This window comes from Chanodichthys erythropterus, chromosome 20, assembly GCF_024489055.1.
Source record: "Chanodichthys erythropterus isolate Z2021 chromosome 20, ASM2448905v1, whole genome shotgun sequence".
NCBI classification, from domain to species: Eukaryota; Metazoa; Chordata; class Actinopteri; order Cypriniformes; family Xenocyprididae; genus Chanodichthys; species Chanodichthys erythropterus.
The window spans coordinates 30,245,734-30,270,832 of NC_090240.1; the positions used below are offsets into that span (position 1 = coordinate 30,245,734).

The window sequence follows — 25,099 nt, forward strand, 5'->3', positions numbered from 1 at the left end:
TTTTGACATCACTTGCTTCTGATAAATGGGGTCGGTGACTCTCTCTCGAGAGAGAGTGAAAAAATACCTACAATTTGGAGTTGAAAGAGTTCAATTCGTTACAGATTGTGACCTCCTGTACTGTAGAGCCAGATGCTAATGACTGACACGTAATAGCACGAGCTAAAGAAAACAATACCACTAAACGAGCAATCGCAAAACCTCAAAACGCACTGGTCAGCGCAATTAAATACTCCATTACTCCAACATGCTACGTCCTTCGGCCTGCGTACGGCAGGTCATGCTGTTGGCTTGCGGAGGGATCACATGTTTATTATTTCATCTGGGGTTTGTTTTCACTGTATTTGCCCCCGAGTCCCTGGCGTAATCAAGTGCCTATGCGCACGGCTCAGACCCTTATTGCTCTGTGTAGCTTCTCGCCCCAAAGCAACCTACAGTACAATCGGCCTCCCCAAGAGGCTGCAAATTTCATTCGGCTCAGCAGAGAAGAATTGAGGCACTTTATTAGTCTGTGTTGTCGGAAAAAAAGGCCTTTGTCAGGTTACGTGGTGCATAAGGTGCTGAAGGGGACAATAACAGACGCCGGTTCACTTTGAAGTCTGATTCCGGCATCCTCGCACAGAGATTTTATTTGTTTGTTTTTGTTTTTCGTAATTTCTTTGGATTATAGCGCTTTGTCTTAACCAGCCGTGAAAAGTTCCCAGCAACAATGTGAGATAATTACAGTTTTATATATAGAGGTAGGTGAAGCAGAATTTTGCACCAATGAGATTTCACTGTAGGTGGCGCTACTCTGTGGACGTGGCTGTGGGAACCAAGCATATGACAATTTCCTGTAGCTTGTCACGGCTTGTTAAGGGATAGTTCACCCAAAAATTAAAATTTTATCATCATTTACTCACCCTCAAGTTGTTCCAAACATGTATGAATTTTTTTCTTCTGCTGAACACAAAAGAAGATATTTTGAAGAATGTTGGTAACCAGACAGTTCCCCATTGACGTGCATAGTTGTTGTTGTTGTTTTTTGTTTTTTTTTACCAGAGAGCCCATCAACTGTCAGGTTACCAACATTCTTCAAAATACCTTCTTTTGTGTTTAACAGAAGAAAAGAAATCATACAGGTTTGGAACAAATTGAATAAATGTTGACAATTTTCATTTTTGGCTGAAATATTCCTTTAGGACACATGTAAGATGTTACTTTTTATGTTTTACTTTCAAATATGTAGCTTCAAGAAATTGTACAGGTAATATGTATGAAAAGGTGAGGCAGATGAAAAGTGACAGGTGCCACCCTGCGGATCATGGAAGGACACATCGCCACTTTTTGCTCCTGAACACAGAGGTCACGTCTACTTCCTGCTGTACTCCTTCTCTCTTTGTCCTTCCTCAGCTGCACCTCGCCCTCACTCTGCATTTCCTTCTGTTGTGTTTTGAGCTGCTAGCATCTTGGATTCCCTTTGATGTCAATCAGAAACTTCCCTCATGTGGACTTGTGCTTGAACGCTGTTTGCTCTACTAAAGGACTTTGACTTTGTGTTTCAGAAAGGCAGAATGTGTCAATCAAAATCCTTCAAAGAAACATGAAATCAAAATTGACCTTGTTTACTTTCTTAAAATATGTCACTGGTTTTACAGTGCACAATTGATCACTGAATGTTATAATAAATAAAATATAAAAAAAAAAAAGAAGTTTTAAATCATTTAAAAAAATAAACAACTAAAAACATAGCCCACTTGTTCAAAATCACTATGCAATAAAATACTTGTGTAATATGACATTTCAAAACAAAATATTAATCGGGAAATAAGCAGATTTGATTTAATGCATTGAAAAATGGAATTTAATGTTGTTCGCCTCTGCTATTGGCCAGTTAAAAGATAACCCCGCCCCCATGGCATTTGTTAAAGCAGTATTGTTGAATTGGGATTCTCAAACCAGTCACACAATGGGCCTCAAGTGTTAAAACACAAACAGAACCAATTTGTCAATCATAAAATTGATTAAATTAATAAATAGTGATATACAGTAAATGAATCAGGGCAACAATTTAGGTATGGACTACCATTCAAAAGTTTGGGATCAGTAAGATTTTTTTATTATTAGTTTACTTCAGATTTCCTGATAATTTACACACCCCCATGTCATCCAAGATGTTTATGTCTTTCTTTCTTCAGTCGAAAAGGAAGGAATGTTTTTGAGGAAAACATTCCAGGATTTTTCTCCATATTGTGGACTTCAACAGGGACCAATGGGGTGAAGGTCCAAATTACAGTTTCAGTTCAGCTTCAAAGAGCTCTACACGATCCCAGTAATATATATATATATATACACTTTTTTAACCACAAATGCTCGTCTTGCACTGGTCTGCAATCCGCCACGCATTACATAATCATGTTGGAAAGGCCACGCGTGATGTAGACGGAAGTACCGCGGTAGGACGAAAAACTCTAATTTCATAAACATCTAATTTTCTCCTCCAACTTCAAAATCATCCGACATACGTTTTCCTCGAAAACCTTAATTTCTTTTCGACTGAAGAAAGAAAGACATAAACATTTTGGATGACACTGGGGTGAGTAAATTATCAGGAAATTTTAAGTCTGAAGTGAACTGAAGGAACACTTCACTTGTTTTGAAAATAGACTCATTTTCCAACTCCCCTAGAGTTAAACAGTTGAGTTTTACCGTTTTCGATTCATTCAGCTGATCTCGGGGTCTGGCAGTACCACTTTTAGCATAGCTTAGCATAGTTCATTGAATCTGATGAGACCGTTAGCATCTCACTCAAAAATGACCAAAGAGTTTCGATATTTTTCCTGTTTAAAACTTGATTCTTGAAACTCTATTATATATCGGCCTAGAAAATCGCAACTTTTCATTTTCCATCGGCCTTTTAGTGGAGTGTTACTATCTATACATCAAAGAATCCTTTATAAAAGTATCACAAAATGTTTACACATAGTTATTAAGCAGCACAAACTATTTTCAACATTGATATTAATAAGAAATGTTTCCTGAGCAGCAAATCAGAAAATTCAGCTTTGCCATAATATGAATAATTACATTTTAAAGTATGTTAAAATACAAAACAGTTATTTGAAATTGTAATAATATTTCTCAATATTGCTGTTTACTATATTTTTGATCAGTGCAGCCCTGCTGAGCATAAGAGACATCTTTCAAAACCATTAAAAAATCTTACAAGCTCCAAACTTTTGAATGGAAGTGTATTCATTCTCCTCAGGTTCTCCCAGTGATGTGAAAGAATTTAGATCCTTTAAATTAATATTAATTAAATTGTACTATAATTAATGTTTCTTTTTGGTCTGTTCAACAAAACACAACTTATCTGTCATAATTTATTCTACACTGTATAACGAGTTGCTCTGTGTGTTTTCTCACAGGTGCAGGCTAATGTCGAGAAGGCCTTGACTCTATTTGGTCAACTCCTCACCAAGAAGCACTTCCTGCTGACATTTATCCGCACGCTCGAAGCTCAGCGCTCCTTCTCCATGCGTGACCGTGGCAACGTGGCATCACTCATCATGACAGCTCTACAGGGAGAGATGGAGTATGCTACAGGAGTCCTCAAACAGCTGCTCTCTGACCTCATCGACAAGAACCTGGAGAGCAAGAACCACCCTAAACTGCTGCTCAGGAGGTGGGAGAGAACACACACAACCACACAGATATACAGAGTTAGCCAATTAAAACAGAGGTTATTTAGTTTTAAAACTCTTACAGGGTACAGTAGCAAAAACAGCCGCTGCATCCTTCCCTGCTATATAGTATGCCAAAAACAGTACGCCAAAAAAATTTTATGTCTGAATACATAGTATTAAAAAAAAACAGTCCCCGGATAACATACTACTTCCGCCAAGATTTTTAAGTGCCCATTCGATGGACGCTTTGAGGCCACAGGAGAGGATTTATGAATGGCAGTGAAGCGATGCAACTGACACTGATAGATCACATGATAATGACAACATGGCAGATGTAGTATGTCCAAATTTCATTAGTACTATACAGAACGTAGTTTTTTTAACAGTTGTGAAGTAAATTCAAATTGAAATGTAGTACCTACTAGGATAGTATCCGATTTCGCATGCACTGACGGTCATAGAGAGGGTAGAATATCGTTCTGTAAAACTAAATCATGATTTTTGTGCTAGAAACCTTAGCTATCATTTTAAGTAGACTTTCCTAGACTGGAAGTGCCATCTCAAATTTTCTCCCTGAAACACAAAAGTTAGTGTAAGTCAATACTCTCCATCTCACCCGAATGTCAACCCTGAATCTAGCGCACTTATTGAAGTGCGCTAATGAGCTATTCAGGACACTTGCCCCTCATAAAATACCTGTTGTCCTCCTCCATTCACCTTATCTCCCCTTCACCGTTTTATTAATGAGCATATAATTTAATAATAGGCCCTTATGTAAGGAAGTAATGGGAGTTGGTAAGTCTATGTGAATGCATTATTGAACAGCAGAAAAGGCTCCTGGTGGGCCTGAGGGAGGAAGGAGCTGCAGTTAGCAGCCCGCGCTAGCAGTCGCTCTCGTTTGCCAGCTACAGATGAATTAGGAGCATTGAAGTCCATTAATTACATCTTGCTTTAATTACTTCTGTTCTGGGGAAGCTTTTGGGGGGTCTTCGGCTGGCGACAGGTTGGCCATTAATGGAAGACGTCGCCCAATTACTGTAATTGTCTGGTCTTAATGAAGATTGGTGGTTTGTTTTGAAAAAAATAGCATAGTTTTTTCTTTTTTTTTCTTTCAAAAAGGCCACATTAGGAGTTTTTTTTTTTTCTTTGAGAAGGCTTACTTACTTCTGGATTGGATTATTTTGTATGAATAAATCTCTGAAATCTCTTTTCCTCTCTGCTTTTAGGACCGAGTCTGTTGCTGAGAAGATGCTTACAAATTGGTTTACTTTTCTTCTATACAAGTTCTTAAAAGTAAGTGTGTGCAGTATTTACGACATCGTAACAGTACAGTATATAATAAACGTTTGGGGTCATTATTTATTTTATTTTATCTTTTAAAAGAAATAAATACTTTTATTCAGCTGAGAACCCTGAAAAAAATCATCACAGTTTCTTAAAAATATTCAGCAGCAGAACTGTTTTCAACATTGATAATAAGAAGAAATGTTTCTTGAGCAGCAAATCAGCATATTAGAATGATTTCTGAAAATGATTTCTGATGCTGAAAATTCAGCTTTTCCATCAAAGGAATAAATTCTATAAAAAAAAAAAAAAAAAAAAATATATATATATATATATATATATATATATATATATATATATATATATATATATATATATGCAACTTGAACTTATGAGCCAGTTCTTCTAATGAATCATTTAAAGAGAGATTTTGAATGTTTCACAAGTTTGAATCATTCTAACGAATCACTCTGAATCTCCATTTGTGTATTAAAAGCATAGTGTTTTTTTTTTTTTTTTTTTTCCATATAATGAAAGTTAAGTTGCTCCATTGTTGTTTGGACCCCATTGAATTTTATCATATGGACAAAACCATATGAAACCTTCAAAATATCAGCTTTTGTGTTCTGTAGAAGAAAGTATTACAGGTATGAAACAACATGAGGGTGAGTAAATGACAGAATTTTCATTTTTGTGTGAAGTCTGTTATTACTCACTCTTGAAAAAAAAAAAAATGCACCCAAACACACATACAAAAACACAAAAATTATTTCACACTCTTTATTCTACAAGAATAGGGTGACCAAAAAGCCTTCCTATGAGTAGTTTCAACATGATGAGACAAATTAAGAGACAGAAGCTGTCTGTCTGTGGTCGGGCAGGTCAAAGGCCATCCCTAGCGGCACCTCTGCATCTGAGTCCCCATCAGCTTTTAGCTCTCTCTTCTTTTTTACACTCCTGTACTCTGACCCCCACCCCCATCCTGCTTCGCTCCATGACGCCATTCACAGAGCGTGATTGAGCTGCAGGATGTCGCATCCTCCCCTGTCTGTCTGTCTCTCTCTCTGTCTCTCTCGCACTCTCGCATTAGCAGCTCTCTAGTTTTATTAGTTCAATCATGCAGGGCTCAGCATGCACTGGAAGAATTTTAATCAACAGGAAACGGAGTCTAGAATACTTTCACATCATAGAAATTCATTTAAAGATGACACTAATTGAACATGCTTTTGCATTATTTGACAACATAAAATGTAGTTGTTTGTAAAAGGATGGAAATTGTCAATTTATTTGCAATACTACTAATAACAGACTGATACCAGACAAGTGACCGTAAATGTTATACTAGAAATATATTATTTTGCAAATTGTGTGTATTTATGTATGTGAGATATATATATATATATATATATATATATATATATATATATATATATATATATATATATATATATATATATATATATATATATATATATATATATATATATATATATATATATATATTTCATTTATCATTGGACTTTGAGAGTGTCGGTCTCCATTCACATGCTAGCAAAGAGCAGCATGAATATTTTGCCTAATATCTTTTGTGAACTATGAAATCAATGCAGACAGAATTACATCATTTATTTTGGGGTGAAGTGTTCATTTTAAACCAAATCAGCCAATTCCGATTTGCTCATTTGAAGTCAGTTTCCAGGCCTCGTTTGGCTCCTGTGCTAGCTGACAACAGTTCAGAAGCAGACAGTTTGTGATCACTAATTAGCATTAGGAAAAGCAGCGCTGTTTTAGACGGATGGGATTGTGGCGAGAGTTAGTGGAACTGACAAGCTGTTGTCACCAACACACAGCTTGTAATATCACATATGATGACACGGCTCAGACGGCAGAGTTGAAGCAAACTGACACAAGTCAAACCTTCCCAGGAATCTCTCTCAAAGTGCAGTTTTTCTATCAACATTCTAGCCATAGTGGTGCTTTTGAATGAGGTCTGCTCAAGGCTGTAGTGTGGAATAATTGATCTGCTAGCACTGTATTTCAACAGGATATTTTCCTGCTACTGTTCATTAGCCCTATGGGTGGGTGAGGTCTGGCTATGTGGTCTGCTCTCTCTCGCTCTCTTTCTGTCTCTTTCTTTAATGAAGCTAGAGCGTGGGATGAGGTCTGGTCTCTCGGCCGCGTGCGCTGCAGTGGGGGTCTCTAAGAGTGATGTATTCACGCTCCCTCTCGTTAGCAGCTGTCGGCTTAATTAGCGCAGATGCTAACGAGACGTTAACAGCATATGGTGGGAGGGTGGGTGGAGTAAAACAGGATGAAGTGATGGAGGAAACCAGAGGAAACTGTTTTGTGTGGGTATACGTGAGGCGGAGGAAGACGGCGGGTTTCCTCGTTTCACCGTGCCCATCATAATCACTGCGGTCGGGGGGTCGGTTGAGGTCTCGCGTGTGACAGCTTTCCGTAATTCGTGACTGACGAGTCTCCTGCATCAAAATTTGACCGATCTTTGGAAATCAGATTTTGACTTGATTGCTCGGTGAAAAATATTCACCATTAAAAATAAATAAGTATTGCAGATTGCTAGTTTCTGTCTCAGAAACTCATTAAAATTTATTGTAGCTTCAGATCCTTTTTGCCTATCCTTTGTGCCTTAGAAACGATTTGTAAGTTTATTCAGGGTAGCTTCAGATTTTGTGTGGCAATGTGTAAATCACACAATGTGTTGTACGTGTAATCTGAAGCTACAATGAATAAGATTGCTAATTGCTAGTTTCTGTCTCAGAAACCCATTATAGTTCATTGTAGCTTCATTCATTGTAGCTTCTGCCTCAGAAACTAGCGATTAGCAAGTTCATTCATTGTGGCTTTAGATTTTGTGTGGTAATGTATAATTCACAAAATTTGTGCTGTGTGTAAAATGAAGCTGCAATGAATTATCTGGCTAATCACTTGTTTCTCAAGCTGAAGCTAGCGATTAGCAAGCTTATTCACATACCACAAGAAAATCTGAAGCTACACTGAATAAGATGTAAAATGTAGCTTGTAGCTTCAGAACCTTTGTAGCTTCTGCCTCAGAAACTAGTTTATTCACTGTATTTTGTGCGGTAATGTATAATTCACACAGTATGTGTAATCTAAGCTACAATGAATAAACTGGCTAGTCACTAGTTTCTGAGGTAAAAACTAGTGATTAGCAAGTTTATTTACACCGTGTAAAATATGAAGCTACAATGAATAAGATTGCTAATTTCCCAGAATGTAGCTTGAGATTTCTCGTAGCTGCCTCAGAAACTTGTGATTAGTCATTGTAGCTTCAGATTTTGTGTGGTAATGTGTAATAAGATTGCTAAGCAAGTTTATTCATGAATTTTAAGTCAGATTTTAAATCCACAGTTGCCATTTAGCCAATTCAGATTAGCGACAGAACTGGTGAGTTGCTACCAAGTTTGAGTCTGATTTGTTTGTAGTCTCCAAACTGTCCAAACTCATATTTTCCTGTCATACAAGCTGTGGTTGGCAGTGCTATTTTAGTAGTATTATTATTTGTCCTTTTTATTATTTTTTTAGTTTTAGTACTTCAACTGAAATGTATTTATTTGAGTTAGTTGCCAAACAGAAACATAAATATGAATAATTAAGAACCTGAAAAGCATAAAGTTGTTTGTTAGTCAGTGAAAAATGTTAATACTAATGTAGAAATCAGCCTATCAATCCACATCCCAGTCATCTCTCTCTCTCCACACCTATCCGTTCATTTCACAAAGGGGTTTAAGTGCTTCCTCCCAATCGTTAACCTCCATCTATTGCTCTCTCTATTCCCTACGTTTAAACTGTTTGTCTTTTTCGAGAGGGGCTTTTTGAGGGTGTGAGAGGCTAATGGTTGTATTGATTGGCAAGTCCTTGTGATTATTTGAAAGCGGTGTGCCATTATAGCCGCTTGTTTTCCACATTTGAAGTGACAGTTTATCAGTAATCAAGTTTTACTCAATATACATACCTGTAATGCATTTTATGTCCATGTGTTACTATGAAAGGAAAGAAGGGCTATTGATTGCGTCATCTTTTTGCTTTGTCTTTCACTTTTTATGAGGTGAAAAATTCACAGTGCATGTATTCATGACATTGTGGAGTCCTAACACGCTGTTGTTGTTTCTGACACTCTTTCTCTCTCTCTACAGGAGTGTGCAGGTGAGCCTCTCTTCATGCTGTACTGTGCTATTAAACAGCAGATGGAAAAAGGCCCTATAGACGCCATCACCGGAGAGGCCAGATACTCCCTCAGTGAGGACAAACTCATCCGACAACAGATTGACTATAAGACGCTGGTCAGTGCAAGCAAACACTCATCTATAGGACAGAGGATGCCTCTCCAATAAAGATGAAATCAAAATAGCATTATTTGTATTCTTAATAAATGTTGCTAGTCCCGTTGTGCACAATTCATGCACATTGTTATAGAGGAAAAGTAATCTTTAATCAAAATGGCTTTTCACACGTGTATTCATAAGCTGATGTTTCACACTGTACATTCCTAAACCCTGGGATAACATCCTTATTTGCATATTAGCCGTGTCAGTGTCACTGATTGGATGAACGCAACATGCAACCTGTTTACATGCCCTGTACCAAGTTTGTTCTTGAATGGGCTTTACATTCTATAAATATAAGACTAAAATTGTCACCATTTGACAATTTTCCCCTTAAAACAATGAAATGATGCAGCGTTTCTGTGACTGCAATAGTGTTGTTAACCCTGATTCTAAATTACAGGTGTGAAATGTTCCTTTACTCTGGTTAAAAGTGGGCTTTAGAACAATGATAACCCAGGGTTAAGTGCAATGTGAAAAGCCCTAAAGTGTATTAACTTTAGCTTCCTACATTTTGCTGACCGTTTCTTCTGCTGATTTAACAAAGACCACATGCAGGGAAAACCTAGAGGTATCGTAGGTGCACTCCTGTCATGAAAGCTTTACAGCATTTTTTTTTTTTTTTTCAAAAATGTATTTGCTTAGAGTATTATGCTGTTACCTTACCAACATGCTAACAAGAAACTCAAGGGATTAATTGAGTCGATTCTCTGTGTGCTTCATTTAGTGTTTATGCTCCTTGCTGATGGAGTTCCAAATGTAGATTATTCCAAATTAGTCACTTATGAGCTTTTTTTAGAAGGCAGCTGCACATCTAGGCAGCTCAATTGGTTTTAGAACAGAGCCATGGTGTTTTCGACTTGTCTTTACAGTACTGAGTGCTTTAACTGCTCAAACTAGAAGCTAATTATAAATCGCCCAGACTGATTTATCTTGTCTTTTTTTAGACACTTCATTGTGTGAACCCGGAGAATGAGAATGGCCCAGAGGTGACGGTGAAATGCCTGAACTGTGATACAATCACCCAGGTGAAAGAGAAGCTTCTGGACGCTGTGTATAAAGGAAGCCCCTACTCACAGAGACCCAAAGCTGGAGACATGGACCTGGGTAAGAGCTCTTGAGAAACTCTTGAGAAAGAATCATTAGGTAATTCTAAACCCTGGATTGTACAATCCTGGCTTAACTTGTTTCATGTTTCACACTATTCAACACTTTGCCCTGGTTTGCAATTAATCCTGGGCAGTTAGGTTCATACTCTACATTTGGAAACCCTGGGTTAATGTTCTTATTTGCATATTTATGAGGTCAATAAGATTGATTGGTTTTAATAACTGGTTGTCCATCTGTGAAAATGTTTTCATGTTCAACTAAAAGTTTCTGTGGCTGTGCAAAGCACATGAATATTTAATGAGGTCAGCACTGAGGCAGTTTGTGATTAGTTGTCTGTTGCTAAATAATTTGCTGTAACATTCTAGCACTGCATCATTTCACACTTTATAGTGTGTACCTTTGCTGCTGCAGTCGGGGAGGATTCAATATCCCAGGGTTAAAAGTGGTGCTAACCCCCTTTCATAATTACAAGAGTGAAATGTTGCATAAACTGAGGTTGAAGGTGGCCTTACCCAGGGTTAAAAAGACGATAACCCAGGGTTAAATGCAGTGTGAAAAGCCCTAGAGAGATTTGCCGCTTGGATGAGTGGGTGGCAGAGCTGTTATGGTTTAGATGAATATGTCAGTGAAATATTGCATGTTAGGTATGTCAATTAATCAGTTATTCAAATAATTATTGATTAATCAATCGATTTAAATGTTGACATTAATACCACAAAATGCATGTGGAAGAATCCAAATATTATATACACACATCCTAATTTTTAATTCTGATAATATTAATAATACTTTTAATGATAATTTTTTATACTAATATTTAATAATCATAATTATTTATTTATTTGTGATGTTATACACACACACACACACACACACACATATATATATATATATATATATATTAGCTTTGAAAAGTAACATTTTAAACAATATCTCAATGATCAAAAACAATTTCCAAAATGTTGACAAGACTAAGTTTAATATAACATCTGTTTAACTTATAACATGAAAGTAAGGATAATAATATAACTTAGATTACACATTTTTCAGTTTTATTCAAATTAGGGTGATGCAAAAATGAGTACACCCCACAACAAAAACTACTACATCTAGTACTTTGTATGGCCTCCATGATTTTTAATGACAGCACCAAATCTTGTAGGCATGGAATGAACAAGTTGGCGACATTTTGCAACATCTGTCTTTTTCCATTCTTCAAGAACGACCTCTTTCAGAGACTGGATGCTGGATGGAGAGTGATGCTCAACTTCAGAATTCCCCATCAGTGTTCGATTGGGTTCAGATCAGGAGCCACTGAATCACTTTCACCCTGTTCTTCTTCAGAAATGTGTTTAGGATCATGGTCATGTTGGAAAAGTGCATGACGACCAAGGGAACAGAGTGATGGTAGCATCTTCTCTTTCAGTATAGAGCAGTACATCTGTGAATTTATGATGCCATTAATGAAATGCAGCTCCCCGACACCAGCAGCACTCATACAGCCCCACATAAGGACACTGTCACATCCATGTTTCACTGTAGGCACCATGCATTTTTCTTTGTATTCCTCACCTTTGCGACACCATACAGTGTTAAAGCCATCAGTTTCAAAAACATTTATCTTGGTCTCATCACTCCAGAGTCCCAGTAGTCTTCATCTTTGTCAGCATGGGCCCTGGCAAACTCTAGGCAGGCTTTTTTGTGCCTGGGCTTTAGGAGAGGCTTCTTTCGTGGACGGCACCCATGCATGCCATTCCTCTGCAGTGTACGTCGTATTGTGTTATGGGAAATAATCAGCCCAGTTTGGCTTTCTACTTCTTTATATAACTGCAGTGAACTCGCATGCTGATTTTCTTCAACCCTTCTCATCAGAAGACGCTCCTGTCAAGGTGTTAACTTCCGTGGACGACCTGGACGTCTCTGAGATGGTTGCAGTTCCATCTTTTTTAAATTTATGCACCACTTTTGCGACAGTATTCTAACTGATAAGTAAAGCTTTGCTGATCTTCTTGTAGCCTTCACCTTTCTGGTGTAAAGAAATTGTTTTCTTTCTCAGGTCTTGTGACATTTCTCTTCCATGTGGTGCCATTGCTGACAGCATGAAATGGGAAGGGTTTTTTTAACACCCTTTTATAGTCAACTGTCTGCTGGACACCTGTGTAATGTATAATTAGACTCACCTGTGGTTGAATTCTTGTTAAATTAGACATTTGTAGTCTAAAATGTAGCTTTGCTCCAGAGACTTTCAGTGGGCTGTACTCATTTTTGCATCACCCTAATTTGAGTAAAACTGAATATTTTGTTCTCTAAGTTATATCATTAACCTTACTTTCATGTTATAAGTTAAACAGATGTTATATAAAAGAGATATTGAGATATTGTTTAAAATATTAGTTTTCAAAGGGGGTGTACTCATTTACGCTGAGCACTATACACTGTATTCTACTTAATATTTTATACTTAATGTGAATTTTGCAATTTATTTTATTTTTGATTTTTTATAAATATTCAGTCCACTGAAGTTGAATACATTTAAGCTTAGTATGCATTTAATTGAACTCAGTAATAATATGCATGAATACAGGAAATGATACAGGAAGGCTGATAGAGGAACAGAGTACATAAGCGTTATTTATAGACAAATTTGATTACTGATAATTTCTGTGCTAAACTCATTAATTGACGGTTGATAAGTTTAATTAAATTATTAAACAAAATTATTAACATCCTTATTGTACGTTCTTGTAATCAAATGCCTCTGTTTAGAGCAGGTACTGTCAGCTGCTACAAATGTTCAACTTATCAGCAGCTTGATATAAATGGATGCTGAAGTCACCGTTGTGGGCACCAGGGAAATAGACACTGAACCATATCATCCACGGCAAGATCCCATTAGCTAGAGCAGTTCCCAACATGATTGTCATCTGGCTCAGACTGAGTGATGCTATCAGCTGCAGATCTCTTCTGGCTTTGCTCTGCTCCTTGGCAGTTGTCTTTCAGAACCTGTTTCGAAATAAGAAACTGCGATTTTCCCTTGCAACAAACAAACAAACAAACAAACAAACGGGAAGGTTGTTTATTGGAACGGTTTGCTTGTAAGAGGCTTACAATAGTCATTCCCATGACCTTGATCAGATCCGTCATTTAGATCTGACCCGGAGTCAGACTTGTCACTCAGCCTCTGTTAACAGCCAGTTCATGTTTTCATATCTTTTCAGCTAGGAAAAGTGACTTCACTCTGCACAGGGAGATTCGGACAAGGTCTGCACAAGGTTATGTGCTCTAAATGAAGCATTTCTAAAGAGGAAAGCTTCCCTCAAGTGGTCAGTCGTCCTTGCTCTGGGAGAGATGTCCGTGTGTACACACATAGCTTGAGTTCGAGTACAAAATTGTCCCCAAAACTGAGCTAAATATGACAAAACTTTCTTTGGGAGGCATTTGGGGACGTCCTCAATTGGAAAATGTATTCATAAATAAGCAAATAATGTTTTTTAAAACATGAAATGTCAGCATTCTCATTGACACACTCCTTCATCTTGTTTTCTGTTGAAGAGTGGCGCCAGGGGCGACTGGCGAGGATCATTCTGCAGGATGAGGATGTCACTACCAAGATTGATAATGACTGGAAACGCCTGAACACACTAGCACACTATCAGGTATGGTCACTGTCCACACCTGAGTAATAATGAGGAAAATAAAGATGTTATGGTCAAAGAATGTCAGAATTAGGTGGGGTATTCTGAGCATGACACTATTCAGGGTTCCCATGGTCATGGAAAACTTTGCAAATGTCAGTGTTTTTTTTTTTTTTTTTTTTTTTTTAATTGTGATTGCCAGGCCTGTAACATCATGGAAATTTATTAAAATGTTAGAAATCATATATATTTCTGTAGTGTTTTTTTTTTTTTTTTTTTTTTTTTTTGGAGACTTTTTAACTAAATAATCTCTTAAGTCCAAGGATTGTTTACTGGCATAAAATTATTTTAAAAATACATACGCATAAATCATGAGTTACTGTAAAAGTCATGGAAACTCACTGGTCAAATATTTATTTAATTATTATTATTATTTATTTATTTATTCCTGTGATGCAAAGCTGAATTCAGCAGCCATTACTCCAGTCTTCAATGTCACATGATCCTTCAGAAATCATTCTAAAATGCTGATTTGGCTGATTTTAAAATATTTTATATATATATATATATCTCTCTTTATATAATATATAAAATTCCAAATTATTCCAAACTGACTGGCAGTGTACATCCATTATGATTTGTAGTATTGTGATATAATATATCTTTGATTTGCAGATTATAGCTCACAATATAGATTAATGTGTCTGTGAATGTGTTTTTGGGGAGTTTTGCAGTAATGTTGAGTTCCTCACTGTCCTCAGGTAACAGATGGCTCTGTTATCGCCCTGGTGCCAAAGCAAAACTCTGCATACAACATCTCAAACTCGTCCACCTTCACCAAGTCCCTCAGCAGATACGGTAAGAACTCTGTCTCAACTTCCTGTTTTGATGTTCCCCTCAGAACTTCCGCATCTCATCTCCTCAGAGACTTTCCTCAGAAGAGCAAGATCACGTCTGCCATATTCATGCGAGAGATTTGTATTTATTGCACCCAGAAGCTCACTGGCCTCCATTTTTCCCTTGAAAACGAGGACTCGCACCAGGATCGTGTCCTCGTGTCTCGATTTCAAAAAGCTGGCGGACTTGATGTTTTTCACTATTCTTTGTGATGATTTTGTTTTGTTTTCCGAGCACTTTGGGTGTTTGTGCAAATAAGAGGTGATGATAGCACAGACCTGAAGGTGTTTTGTTCCTCAACCCAAAAAAAGGAAAGCGGATCAGAGAGAAAAAGCTGTTTAATGTTGTCTGTCCTCCTCAGAAGCGAGTATCCGTGATTGCCACAGAATTACCTGCACTCAAGCCATGGCTCTCTCATGGCAGACGTCCATTATATTTCCCTTTGAGAGGGGGCTTCATGTCTGGGATAATTCTCTGAGTGCTCAAACACTGGACACACATTCGTATTGTTGTTCAAGTCGTGTTTCGCTCGTTGCCATGGAAACGGCAGCGGTTACCGCAGTCGCTGTGGTGTCAGAGTGACGCCGATGCAGATCGTTGTTATTACATGATCTTTTTACTTGATTTTGTGGATATGTAAGCTCATGAAAATACCTTTGAACATTGTTCCAAATCCCTCGGTACAGGAAGTGGATTCATATCTTCAATACTCAAATGAACATTCCTCCCCAGCCTCCAGAATGGACATGGCGATAAGAGCACTGGACAGATATGCATCTCCCTGGGCCTCCGTAATGAAGTTTGACACTCGTACCATTAATAATGAACGATGCATTCACAAGCCGCAGGAGAGAACAGAGGAAGTCTTATTTCAGACTGCTCACTGGGTATTTTTATATATTCGTGTCATCCTTTATTACCCTGAGCTGAACATTATATGCAATTTGTGTCGCATTGAGGAACGAGATACAAACACTTGCACATTGCTGGCACTGTGCAAGTGTGAATGGCCTGTTCAACCAGAAACAAACTCATAAAAATATAGAAACACATCTGCAAAGGCAGTTGTTTGGGCAGCGGACAACCAATATGTTGTTGTTGTTTTTTGCTGATATCAATACTAGAAAGTAACATATACAAATAACATATACACATTTGTTAAGTTTGTGATAGGTAACATTTTTGAAAGAACTATCTTATACTCTCCAAGGCTGCATTTTTTTATCAAAAATACAGTAAAAGAAAAACTTACTTACTGTTAAGTGTTTTAATGTGTTTAAAAATTTACTTTATTCCTGTGATGCAAAGCTGAATTTTCAGCATTATTACTGCAGTTCTTCATTACTTCAGTGTCACATGATCCTTCAGAAATCATTCTAATATGCTGATTTGGTGCGCACACACACACAAAAATACATTTCTTATTATCAATGTTGAAAAAAAAGTTTTGCTGCTTAATATTTTTGTGGAAACTGAGATGCTTTTTTTTCAGATTTCTTTGATTAAAAGAAAGTTCAAAAGAACAGTATTTATTTGAAATCAAATTCTTTTGTAACATTATAAATGTCTTTAATAAGTATAAATGTCTCTTGATCAATTTAATGCATCTTTGCTCAAAAAAAATATTAATTCCTTCCAATTTTTTTATCGCTATAGCTTGCTTAAATTGAAAGAGAACTTGGTAACACTTTATAATGAGTATACAGTAATAAAGTATTTACAAATCATTTGCAAACTATTAGTTTCTAGTTATTTAATAGTTTATTTAAACTGTAGTTTATACATTAAAAGACTATATACAAATAGTGTGTTCTTCATTCATTGTCATTTCAATTAACAAATTATTATTGTTTAATTAGCTCATATATAAAGAGTTAGATCATGCTTTGTTAACAACTTATTAACTGTAAATAGTTCTGATTTTAGATTAGGTCACAAAATATTGGAAAATGTCATTAAGTGCTTTAAACCAACTTTTATTGGACCTGAATTCCATTAGTATTAAGAGTTCCTTTTATAAACTATAGTTTATAAACTGTTAATTAAATTAGTTTTCAAATGATTAAGTGCTTTGGTACTGTATACTTATTATAAAGCGTTACCGAGAACTTTTACTTTCTACACAGTACACTAAATCAATCTCTAAATGGCCAAATATCAGGATTAGCGAAAGCACTGTAAGCATGTGGTTGTATTTTACATGTACCATTGAGGGTTATAGTTACTTTGAAATGTCTTGTGTTGAACTTTTTAATTTTCAGTTACTGCAGCTACACGTCTGAAAACTTAAAACGTACTCTGTCAGTGGTTGATTCGAACTAGAAAATTGACTGTAGAAGAACGTCTATGCTAATGCCCATCCTTGTGGCAACACTACAAACGCCACACACACTTGCATTTCATTATGAATTGTGTTCTGCACAGTGCATGAGGGTCTGTGTTCATGTATTTGTGTAGTCTAAGTCTCAGCCATTAGTGTTTATCTCCATTATCTTGTGGTCTCTGTTGCTTAAAAATTCTCATTTCCTGGTTTATTTATTCCTTTATTTATTATTTATTTGCTTTTTTACTATTATGTTTTTCTAAGCCTTGACTTTTTTATGCGGTGTAATATAAAAGCACTGCGAGAGGCTGAATTAAGCTTACAGTGGCTGTTTCTTTCAAGCACGCCGGCCTGCCAGTCTGTGACTGATTAACTAGACTCCAGACGCGGGACTCTATCTTTCACTCCCACTTGCCACTTAAGGATAGAATAAACCTGAGGGAGTTTTTGATGGATTCTGCAGATGCAGTATATTCATTGTAGTTTAGGGCATCCACAGGAAATGATCCTTACCCAGAATGCCTTATCCTCAGACAGATTACTGTGTTTAACCATCCATTAGCCAGAGCTCAGCTCCTCTCTGCACTCATCTTTGATGTGTAACTCCTGGGTATTTAGCAGCCGACTGCTCATCAGATAGAAGACACCGCCGGACCTGATTTACAACCGCCGATGTGACTTTTATGCTGTTTAGGTTTTCTTTTTGTATTATATGTATGGGTTCAATAATGCCAGAGATTTCTGAACCTTCCAGGTTATGATGAAATAAAAGCAATAAGCCTTGAGAGGCTGTGCGTTACAGTGATTTTAATGCTGTTTGAGTGTCTATAACACCCTTGACAAAGGTAAAGTTACTGTAACGCATGGCATTTTATGGCATATTGCTTTTATAAAATATCAGCAGTATTAGGAACATGACTAAAATATCAGCAGCATTTATAAAATATCAGCAGTATTAGGAACATTTCACTTTCACTAAAGTGAAAGTGAAAATGGCATGTGAAGGCCAAGTATGGTAACACATACTCTGAATTTTTCCTCTGCTTCAAACCCATCCAAGTTAGCGCGCACGCATTAGGATCAGTGAGTAGTGAACAAACCCCCCCTGAGCAATGGGCAGCCATTTTAGATGCAGCACCCAGGGAGTGATTGGGGGTTAGATGCCTTGCTCAAGGGCACCTCAGTCATTTTCTCTGTCGGTATTGAGAATCAAACCCGCAAACTTCGGGTTACCAGTCTGATTCTCTAACCACAGCTGCCCCCCTCTATAGTGAACATGAAAAAACACTTAGCAAATGTAAAAATAGAGCTATCCATGTTATAAAATGCTGGAAATCATTTGATGATTGACTCTATCTTTCTCTTCAGAGAGCATGCTGAGGACGGCCAGCAGCCCAGACAGTCTGCGGTCCAGGACGCCCATGATCACGCCCGATCTAGAGAGCGGTACCAAGCTCTGGCACCTCGTCAAGAACCACGACCACGCAGATCAGCGCGAGGGTGATCGGGGGAGCAAGATGGTGTCAGAAATCTACCTGACACGACTGCTGGCCACCAAGGTGAGCTTTCATGAGGTTTTCTTAAGCTTTGTTCACACTGCTTTGTCGCCAGTGGCTGGAGGTAAGGTCGCTAGTGGGCGTTCCCACTACTGGTTGCCTAATAACTTTTGTGAATGACATTCACGGATACTATTCCATGTTGTAGACAACCAATCAATTTTCTTGCCGCTACCATTTCGGAGGGAAAAGACTCAATATAAATGTAATCAGTACTTAAAATGCTTAATATTAAAGATGAACGAGAAACAGCAAGTGCTCTATGCCGTCGAGGCTGTTTATCTGCAGTGAAAGTGCAAGCGCAGGTCTGTCTGGGTTCACAAAACCACTCAGGCTCTGAGTTTGTAGGGCAAGTACCGCCGGCTGAACCACCAAATTCTCTTCCATCTTGCTACTGCTCCACTGACTTTACTCCTATTAGTTGTCTCTCCTAAGAGATGTTTTTCATTTGCATAAAGTTAAACATTTGTCGCATTGCTTCCGGTAAACAACGTTTGCTGACTCCAGTTTTCCATTGAAAATGAATGGGATCATATTGTTTTGTCGCTGCATGTTGCTGATAGATTGAAGGGGGCTTTAGTCTGTCCATCTTGAAGTTTTGAGGATGATGAAGACGATGCAAAATTGTGCTTTTATCCTAACCAAATGCAACAAGCAATGATGGACAGGGCATTTTGTTGATTGCCTGGTTTCTATTTCTGCTATTCCATGAAGTCCTGCCCAATGTGAATCTCATTGGTCCAAAATTCTACTGCATATTAAACATCAAATATGTTCTGATTGTCTGCGATTGTGTCACCTCACAGAACCACATTCAATGTTGACAGACAAATTGCACCTCGTCATATCGCACCTGGTTAGGACACAATATAATATTCTTGCTATCTCATTTTTTATTTCTGTCTTCCTCCCTCATTCCTCTCTCTCCCCGTTTCTTGGTTCTGTAGCTTATTTCTTTGCCTCCTAATTGTTAGGCTAGGAAAAAATGAAATCAGAATATGTTTACAAGCCTCTCGGGTGGTCAATTTTGATACATAATAAAAAACGATAGATAAATGTAATGCTGGAGCGGAAGAGAACAGCAGGAGACAGGTAATTTGTTGTGGATCGAGTGCTTCATGGTGCGTGGTGACAGAGCGCGGAATGAATGCTGGGAAACCACGCGGACTGTGTCTGTCTGTCTCATACACACACACACACACACACCAGCATCCTAATCAACACACTCTATATTATCTGAGAGCCACTGCTGTTCTCCTGCTCTCAGACATGATGAATAAACCGACATCTCCGGTTCGGCTGCTCGAGGGTCTTAGCGATTTTAGGCCTTTAGTAAGTTTTTGCAAGTAGTGATTTTGTGGAAGTTGCCATTGTGATCATTAGGAAAATGCTTGTTTTCAGCATTTTCTGTGGGTCAAAGTTCTGTCATTTTTAATACAGTGGTTGTCAGCTCGGGGAGAAAAATGATTCTAAATCCAAATAATAAAATCCAACTATAATCTTGTCCATTAAATAAAATTAAATAAATTAAAATAAAAATTAAATTAAATACATTAAAATATATATAAAAATAGTTAAAGGTGCCTTAAAATTGAATTTACCTTGGCAAAGTTAAATAACAAGAGTTCAGTACATGGAAATGACATACAGTGAGTCTCAAACTCCATTGTTTCCTCCTCCTTATGTAAATCTCATTTGTTTAAAAGATCTCTGAAGAACAGGCAAATCTCAACATAACACCGACTGTTACATAACAGTCGGGATCATTAATATGTACGCCCCCAATATTTGCATATGCCAGCTCATGTTCAAGGCAATACACAAGGGCAGCCAGTATTAACGTCTGGAGCAGCACAGCTGAATCATCAGACTAGGCAAGCAAGCAAGGACAACAGCGAAAAATGGCAGATGGAGCGATAATCACTGACATGATCCATGATATCATGATATTTTTAGTGATATTTGTAAATTGTCTTTCTAAATGTTTCGTTAGCATTTTGCTAATGTACTGTTAAATGTGGTTAAAGTTACCATCGTTTATTACTGTATTTACGGAGACGAGGCTGTCATTATTTTCATTTTTAAACACTTGCAGTCTGTATAATTCATAAACACAACTTCATTCTTTATAAATCTCTCCAACAGTGTGTAATGTTAGCTTTAGCCACGGAGCAAAACCTCAAACTCATTCAGAATCAAATGTAAACATCCAAATAAATACTATACTTACGCGATTAGACATGCTGCATGACGAACACTTTGTAAAGATCCATTTTGAGGGTTATATTAGCTGTTTGAACTTTGTTTATGCTGTTTAAGGCAGTCACGAGCTCGGGGGCAGGGAGCACGAGAATTTAAAGGGGCCACAGCCTGAATCTGCGCATATTTAATGATGCCCCAAAATAGGCAGTTAAAAAAATGAATAAAAAAAATCTATAGGGTATTTTGAGCTGAAACTTCACAGACACATTCAAGGGACACCTTAGACTTATATTACATCTTTTGAAAACAAGTTCTACGGCACCTTTAAATGTTTAAAATAGATGAGAAAATTGTTTCCTATATCTTTTGTTGATGACATTAACAGTCATACTCTACAATATATTTCATGTTAATATTTGCACATTGTTGGGCTTATGCAGTTGATGGTGATAATACGCCATTTCAATATTTTTTTCATTTTGTATGATAAATGTAGGTATTTTGGTGCAACTTAAAATCTTGGTCTTGGGAGCAAAACAAGTTGAGAACCACTGATTTTATATTTATTGTATATGAAAATAAGACATTTAACAGTCATATTCATTGAGAGTTGTGAGTAATTGTCAAAACACTTCTGATTTCTTTCACTACAGGGTACGTTACAGAAATTCGTCGATGATTTGTTTGAGACGATATTCAGCACGGCACACCGTGGCAGTGCCCTCCCTCTCGCCATCAAATACATGTTTGACTTCCTGGATGAGCAGGCGGACAAACACCAAATCACAGATTCAGATGTTCGGCACACCTGGAAGAGCAACTGGTGAGGAGCGACGCTGTTCGAACATCCCATTCAAAACAGCGGTTTTATGAAATCGGCTAGATTTTGTTCTTATTATCTATGCATTTCCTTCCCCTTGTCCTCAGTTTGCCGTTAAGGTTCTGGGTGAATGTGATCAAGAACCCTCAGTTTGTGTTCGACATCCACAAGAACAGCATCACGGATGCGTGTCTCTCCGTAGTTGCCCAAACCTTCATGGACTCCTGCTCCACATCTGAACACAAGCTCGGCAAAGATTCCCCCTCCAATAAGCTGCTTTACGCTAAAGATATTCCCAACTACAAGAATTGGGTAGAAAGGTAAGTGGACAGAACTTTTTCTTAGGATACATCTATCACAAAACTTCCTTATTAGTCCTTAATTAACTTTCAAAGACCCCAAATCATCACGCTCATCTGGACCTGCTGTTTTGCCGTCCTGCAGGTATTACTCAGATATCGCGCGCATGCCCGCCATCAGTGATCAGGACATGAGTGCTTATCTCGCGGAGCAGTCCAGACTCCACCTGAGCCAGTTCAACAGCATGAGCGCCCTCCACGAGATCTACTCCTACATCACCAAGTATAAAGACGAGGTAAGAGAAAGAAAAGCTATTGAAAATTCACGTGCTATACTCAGCATAAATGCTGCGTACTAGTTCTGTTTGAAAAATAGTATGTGGTAGGTCATTCTGAAGATATTTCAGAGGAAAAGACTTCTTCTCTGACTAGTACATCAGAATTCAAACAAAGCAAGCCAGAATTGGCTGTTAAATGGCAAAATCTTAAATCTAACACTTTTAATACATGGCCACTCAGATACAGTATTCTCCATGTAACCCTTCACACGTAACGCCACCTGACAGCACACACGAGATCATGTGTCAGAGGCAGTGACTCATTCCAGCCAGGCTGGATAAATGGAGAGATAATGAGCCACCGAAGGAGACCATTTAGTTCTACCTCACACAGAAATGAGGGAATATGTGTGTGTGTGTGTGTGTTTAGTGAAAAGAAAAGAAATAGACACAGTGGGTCTGCATAATTATTCCTACATTTACAACTGTGTTTCTTCACCCATTAAGCAGATATAAAAAGGTGTCCATAGTTAGCACCTAGCTCTGTTTCTTTTTAAATGATTTCATTTCCATCCTCCATTTCCTTACCTTCGGGAAAGTTTAGTCTAACACAACTCATCAAACATCATCTTGCTGCTCTATGAAACGGCTCTCCCTCTCTCTGTCTGACATTAATACACTGCAGCTGGTTGCGTTTTAAACAGCCGTTTATGTTCATTAGTCTTTATTATCCAGATGCACACGTGTCCACATGAACACCCTCGCTGAACCTGCGTGAAAACAGGAGGGAAATTAGCAGTCCATTATCTGACGCTGAGGGTGTTTGAGAGACTTTTCTTTCCCATTTCCTTTACGTTTAGATGCTTGCTTTTTGGTTAAACCCACACAGATGGGTGTTAGCATCTCTCGCTGTTTCGGAAACAACTTCTGAGGAGAGCTGCGATCGGCACATTTGCATTTCCATCAACAGAAAAACACAAAAAAGGGAGTGATGAAACCCAGTGGTTAAAGATCATGACTGGTAACCAAAAGATTGTAGGTCTGAATCTCTCCTTCTTTAAAGTCAACATAAAAATCAGCAGTAGTGCGGTGTATTACTTTATTATTATTGTGAATACTAAATTTCACTCTGCCTCTGAAACTGACATCATCAAGCCCTCTTTATTTTTTCCATCAACAGTCTGCCATATAAGGACTTTTTATGATCAATCAATCAATCAATCAATCAATCAATCAATCCCTATTGTAGTTTTAATGGGTTGTGAACACTTTCATGTTGACTTTAAGGCCCTTATGCTGTTTTTATGTCCTCTAGGAAGTTTACTTACGAGTTCAGAAATCGTAATTGTGATATAATGAGAGTTCCAGTGACTTTGTTCAGAATTTGGTGTAATTTAGATTTGTATAGTGCTTTTTTTGCATCCTGACCAACACAATAAGAATATTTTAGCACTTTTGCAACAAAATAAAGAGAAAATACCCACACTACGTGTGTAATTGAGACTTTATTTGTGTTTTTTATCATTTTTATTCTGCCATAAAGAGAATTATGTAATTGTAAATTTTAAAGGTGATGTATTATTTTTTTTTTTTTTTTACTACAGCATAAAAATACCATAATATGTTTGCAGATATTTAGGAAAAAATGCTAAGTTCACATACTTGTTTCTCATAATGATGTACAGAAGAGGATTAGGGCCAAGCAATAATAAAAAAATAAAACCATCTCGAGATTAAAGTTGTTAAATTTGGAGAAAAAACTCCTTAAATTTCGAGAAAAAGGTCGAAATAAAATGTTGAGAATAAACTCATTAAACTACCAGAAAAAAGTCGTTAAATTAGGAGAACAAATTCGTTAATTTATGAGAAAATTGTCGTTAAATTTCGAGAAAAAAGTTGAGATAAAATGTTGAGAATAAAGTCATTTATTACGAGAAAAGAGTCGTTAAATTATGAGAATAAATTTGTAATTTAACAAATTTGTTCTCATAATTTAACAACTTTTTTCTCGTAATTTAACGAGTTTATTCTCAACATTTTATCTCGACTTTTTTCTCGAAATTAAACGAGTTTTTTCTCGTAATTTAACGAGTTTATTCTCAACATTTTATCTCGACTTTTTTCTCGAAATTAAACGAGTTTTTTCTCGTAATTTAACGAGTTTATTCTCAACATTTTATCTCAACTTTTTTTCTCGAAAATTACCGAGTTTTTTTCTCGAAATTTAACAACTTTAATCTCAAAATGGTTTAATTTTTTTTATTATTGCTTGGCCCTAATCCTCTTCCGTAATGATGCTATAGCCAGTTATTGTACTTTTGAAATGTGCGTTCCATGTCAGAATGTCTGTTTTTTGTTTTGGTCTGTGTGATTCCGCCCACTGCCAGTTTACCCAATAGTATTTCGACACTCCGGGTTGCCAGTTGGTGAAAAAAACGAAGTATTTAGAGCGAACGGACTGGGTCAGAGTCAGAGATTTCAGATTATACCAGACTTAAAAGTCTCGCCATCCATCTAAAAAGCTCTATGCCCAGAGTCATATTAAAACGCAAAAAAATCTTCCCAATATTTTTAAATTTGGACTGCAGTACCCATTTTAACCACTTGCTGTCAATATTACATACTGCACCTTTAACACAAGACTGTTGCCTGATAAATCAACTAAA

General features: G+C 37.3%; 1 protein-coding gene across 1 annotated transcript in view; it reads left to right on the plus strand.

The window, feature by feature from the left end:
• plxna1a (plexin A1a) overlaps positions 1-25,099 on the plus strand; it is a 245,298-nt gene that overhangs the window by 216,538 nt on the left and 3,661 nt on the right. Inside the window, exons 22-31 of the mRNA XM_067370392.1 lie at positions 3,408-3,664; positions 4,892-4,958; positions 9,125-9,271; positions 10,261-10,420; positions 13,976-14,079; positions 14,820-14,916; positions 18,647-18,837; positions 21,690-21,859; positions 21,964-22,176; positions 22,301-22,451. Of these exons, the coding sequence (XP_067226493.1) occupies positions 3,408-3,664; positions 4,892-4,958; positions 9,125-9,271; positions 10,261-10,420; positions 13,976-14,079; positions 14,820-14,916; positions 18,647-18,837; positions 21,690-21,859; positions 21,964-22,176; positions 22,301-22,451 (1,557 nt within the window). The remainder of the gene's footprint in view (positions 1-3,407; positions 3,665-4,891; positions 4,959-9,124; positions 9,272-10,260; positions 10,421-13,975; positions 14,080-14,819; positions 14,917-18,646; positions 18,838-21,689; positions 21,860-21,963; positions 22,177-22,300; positions 22,452-25,099) is intronic.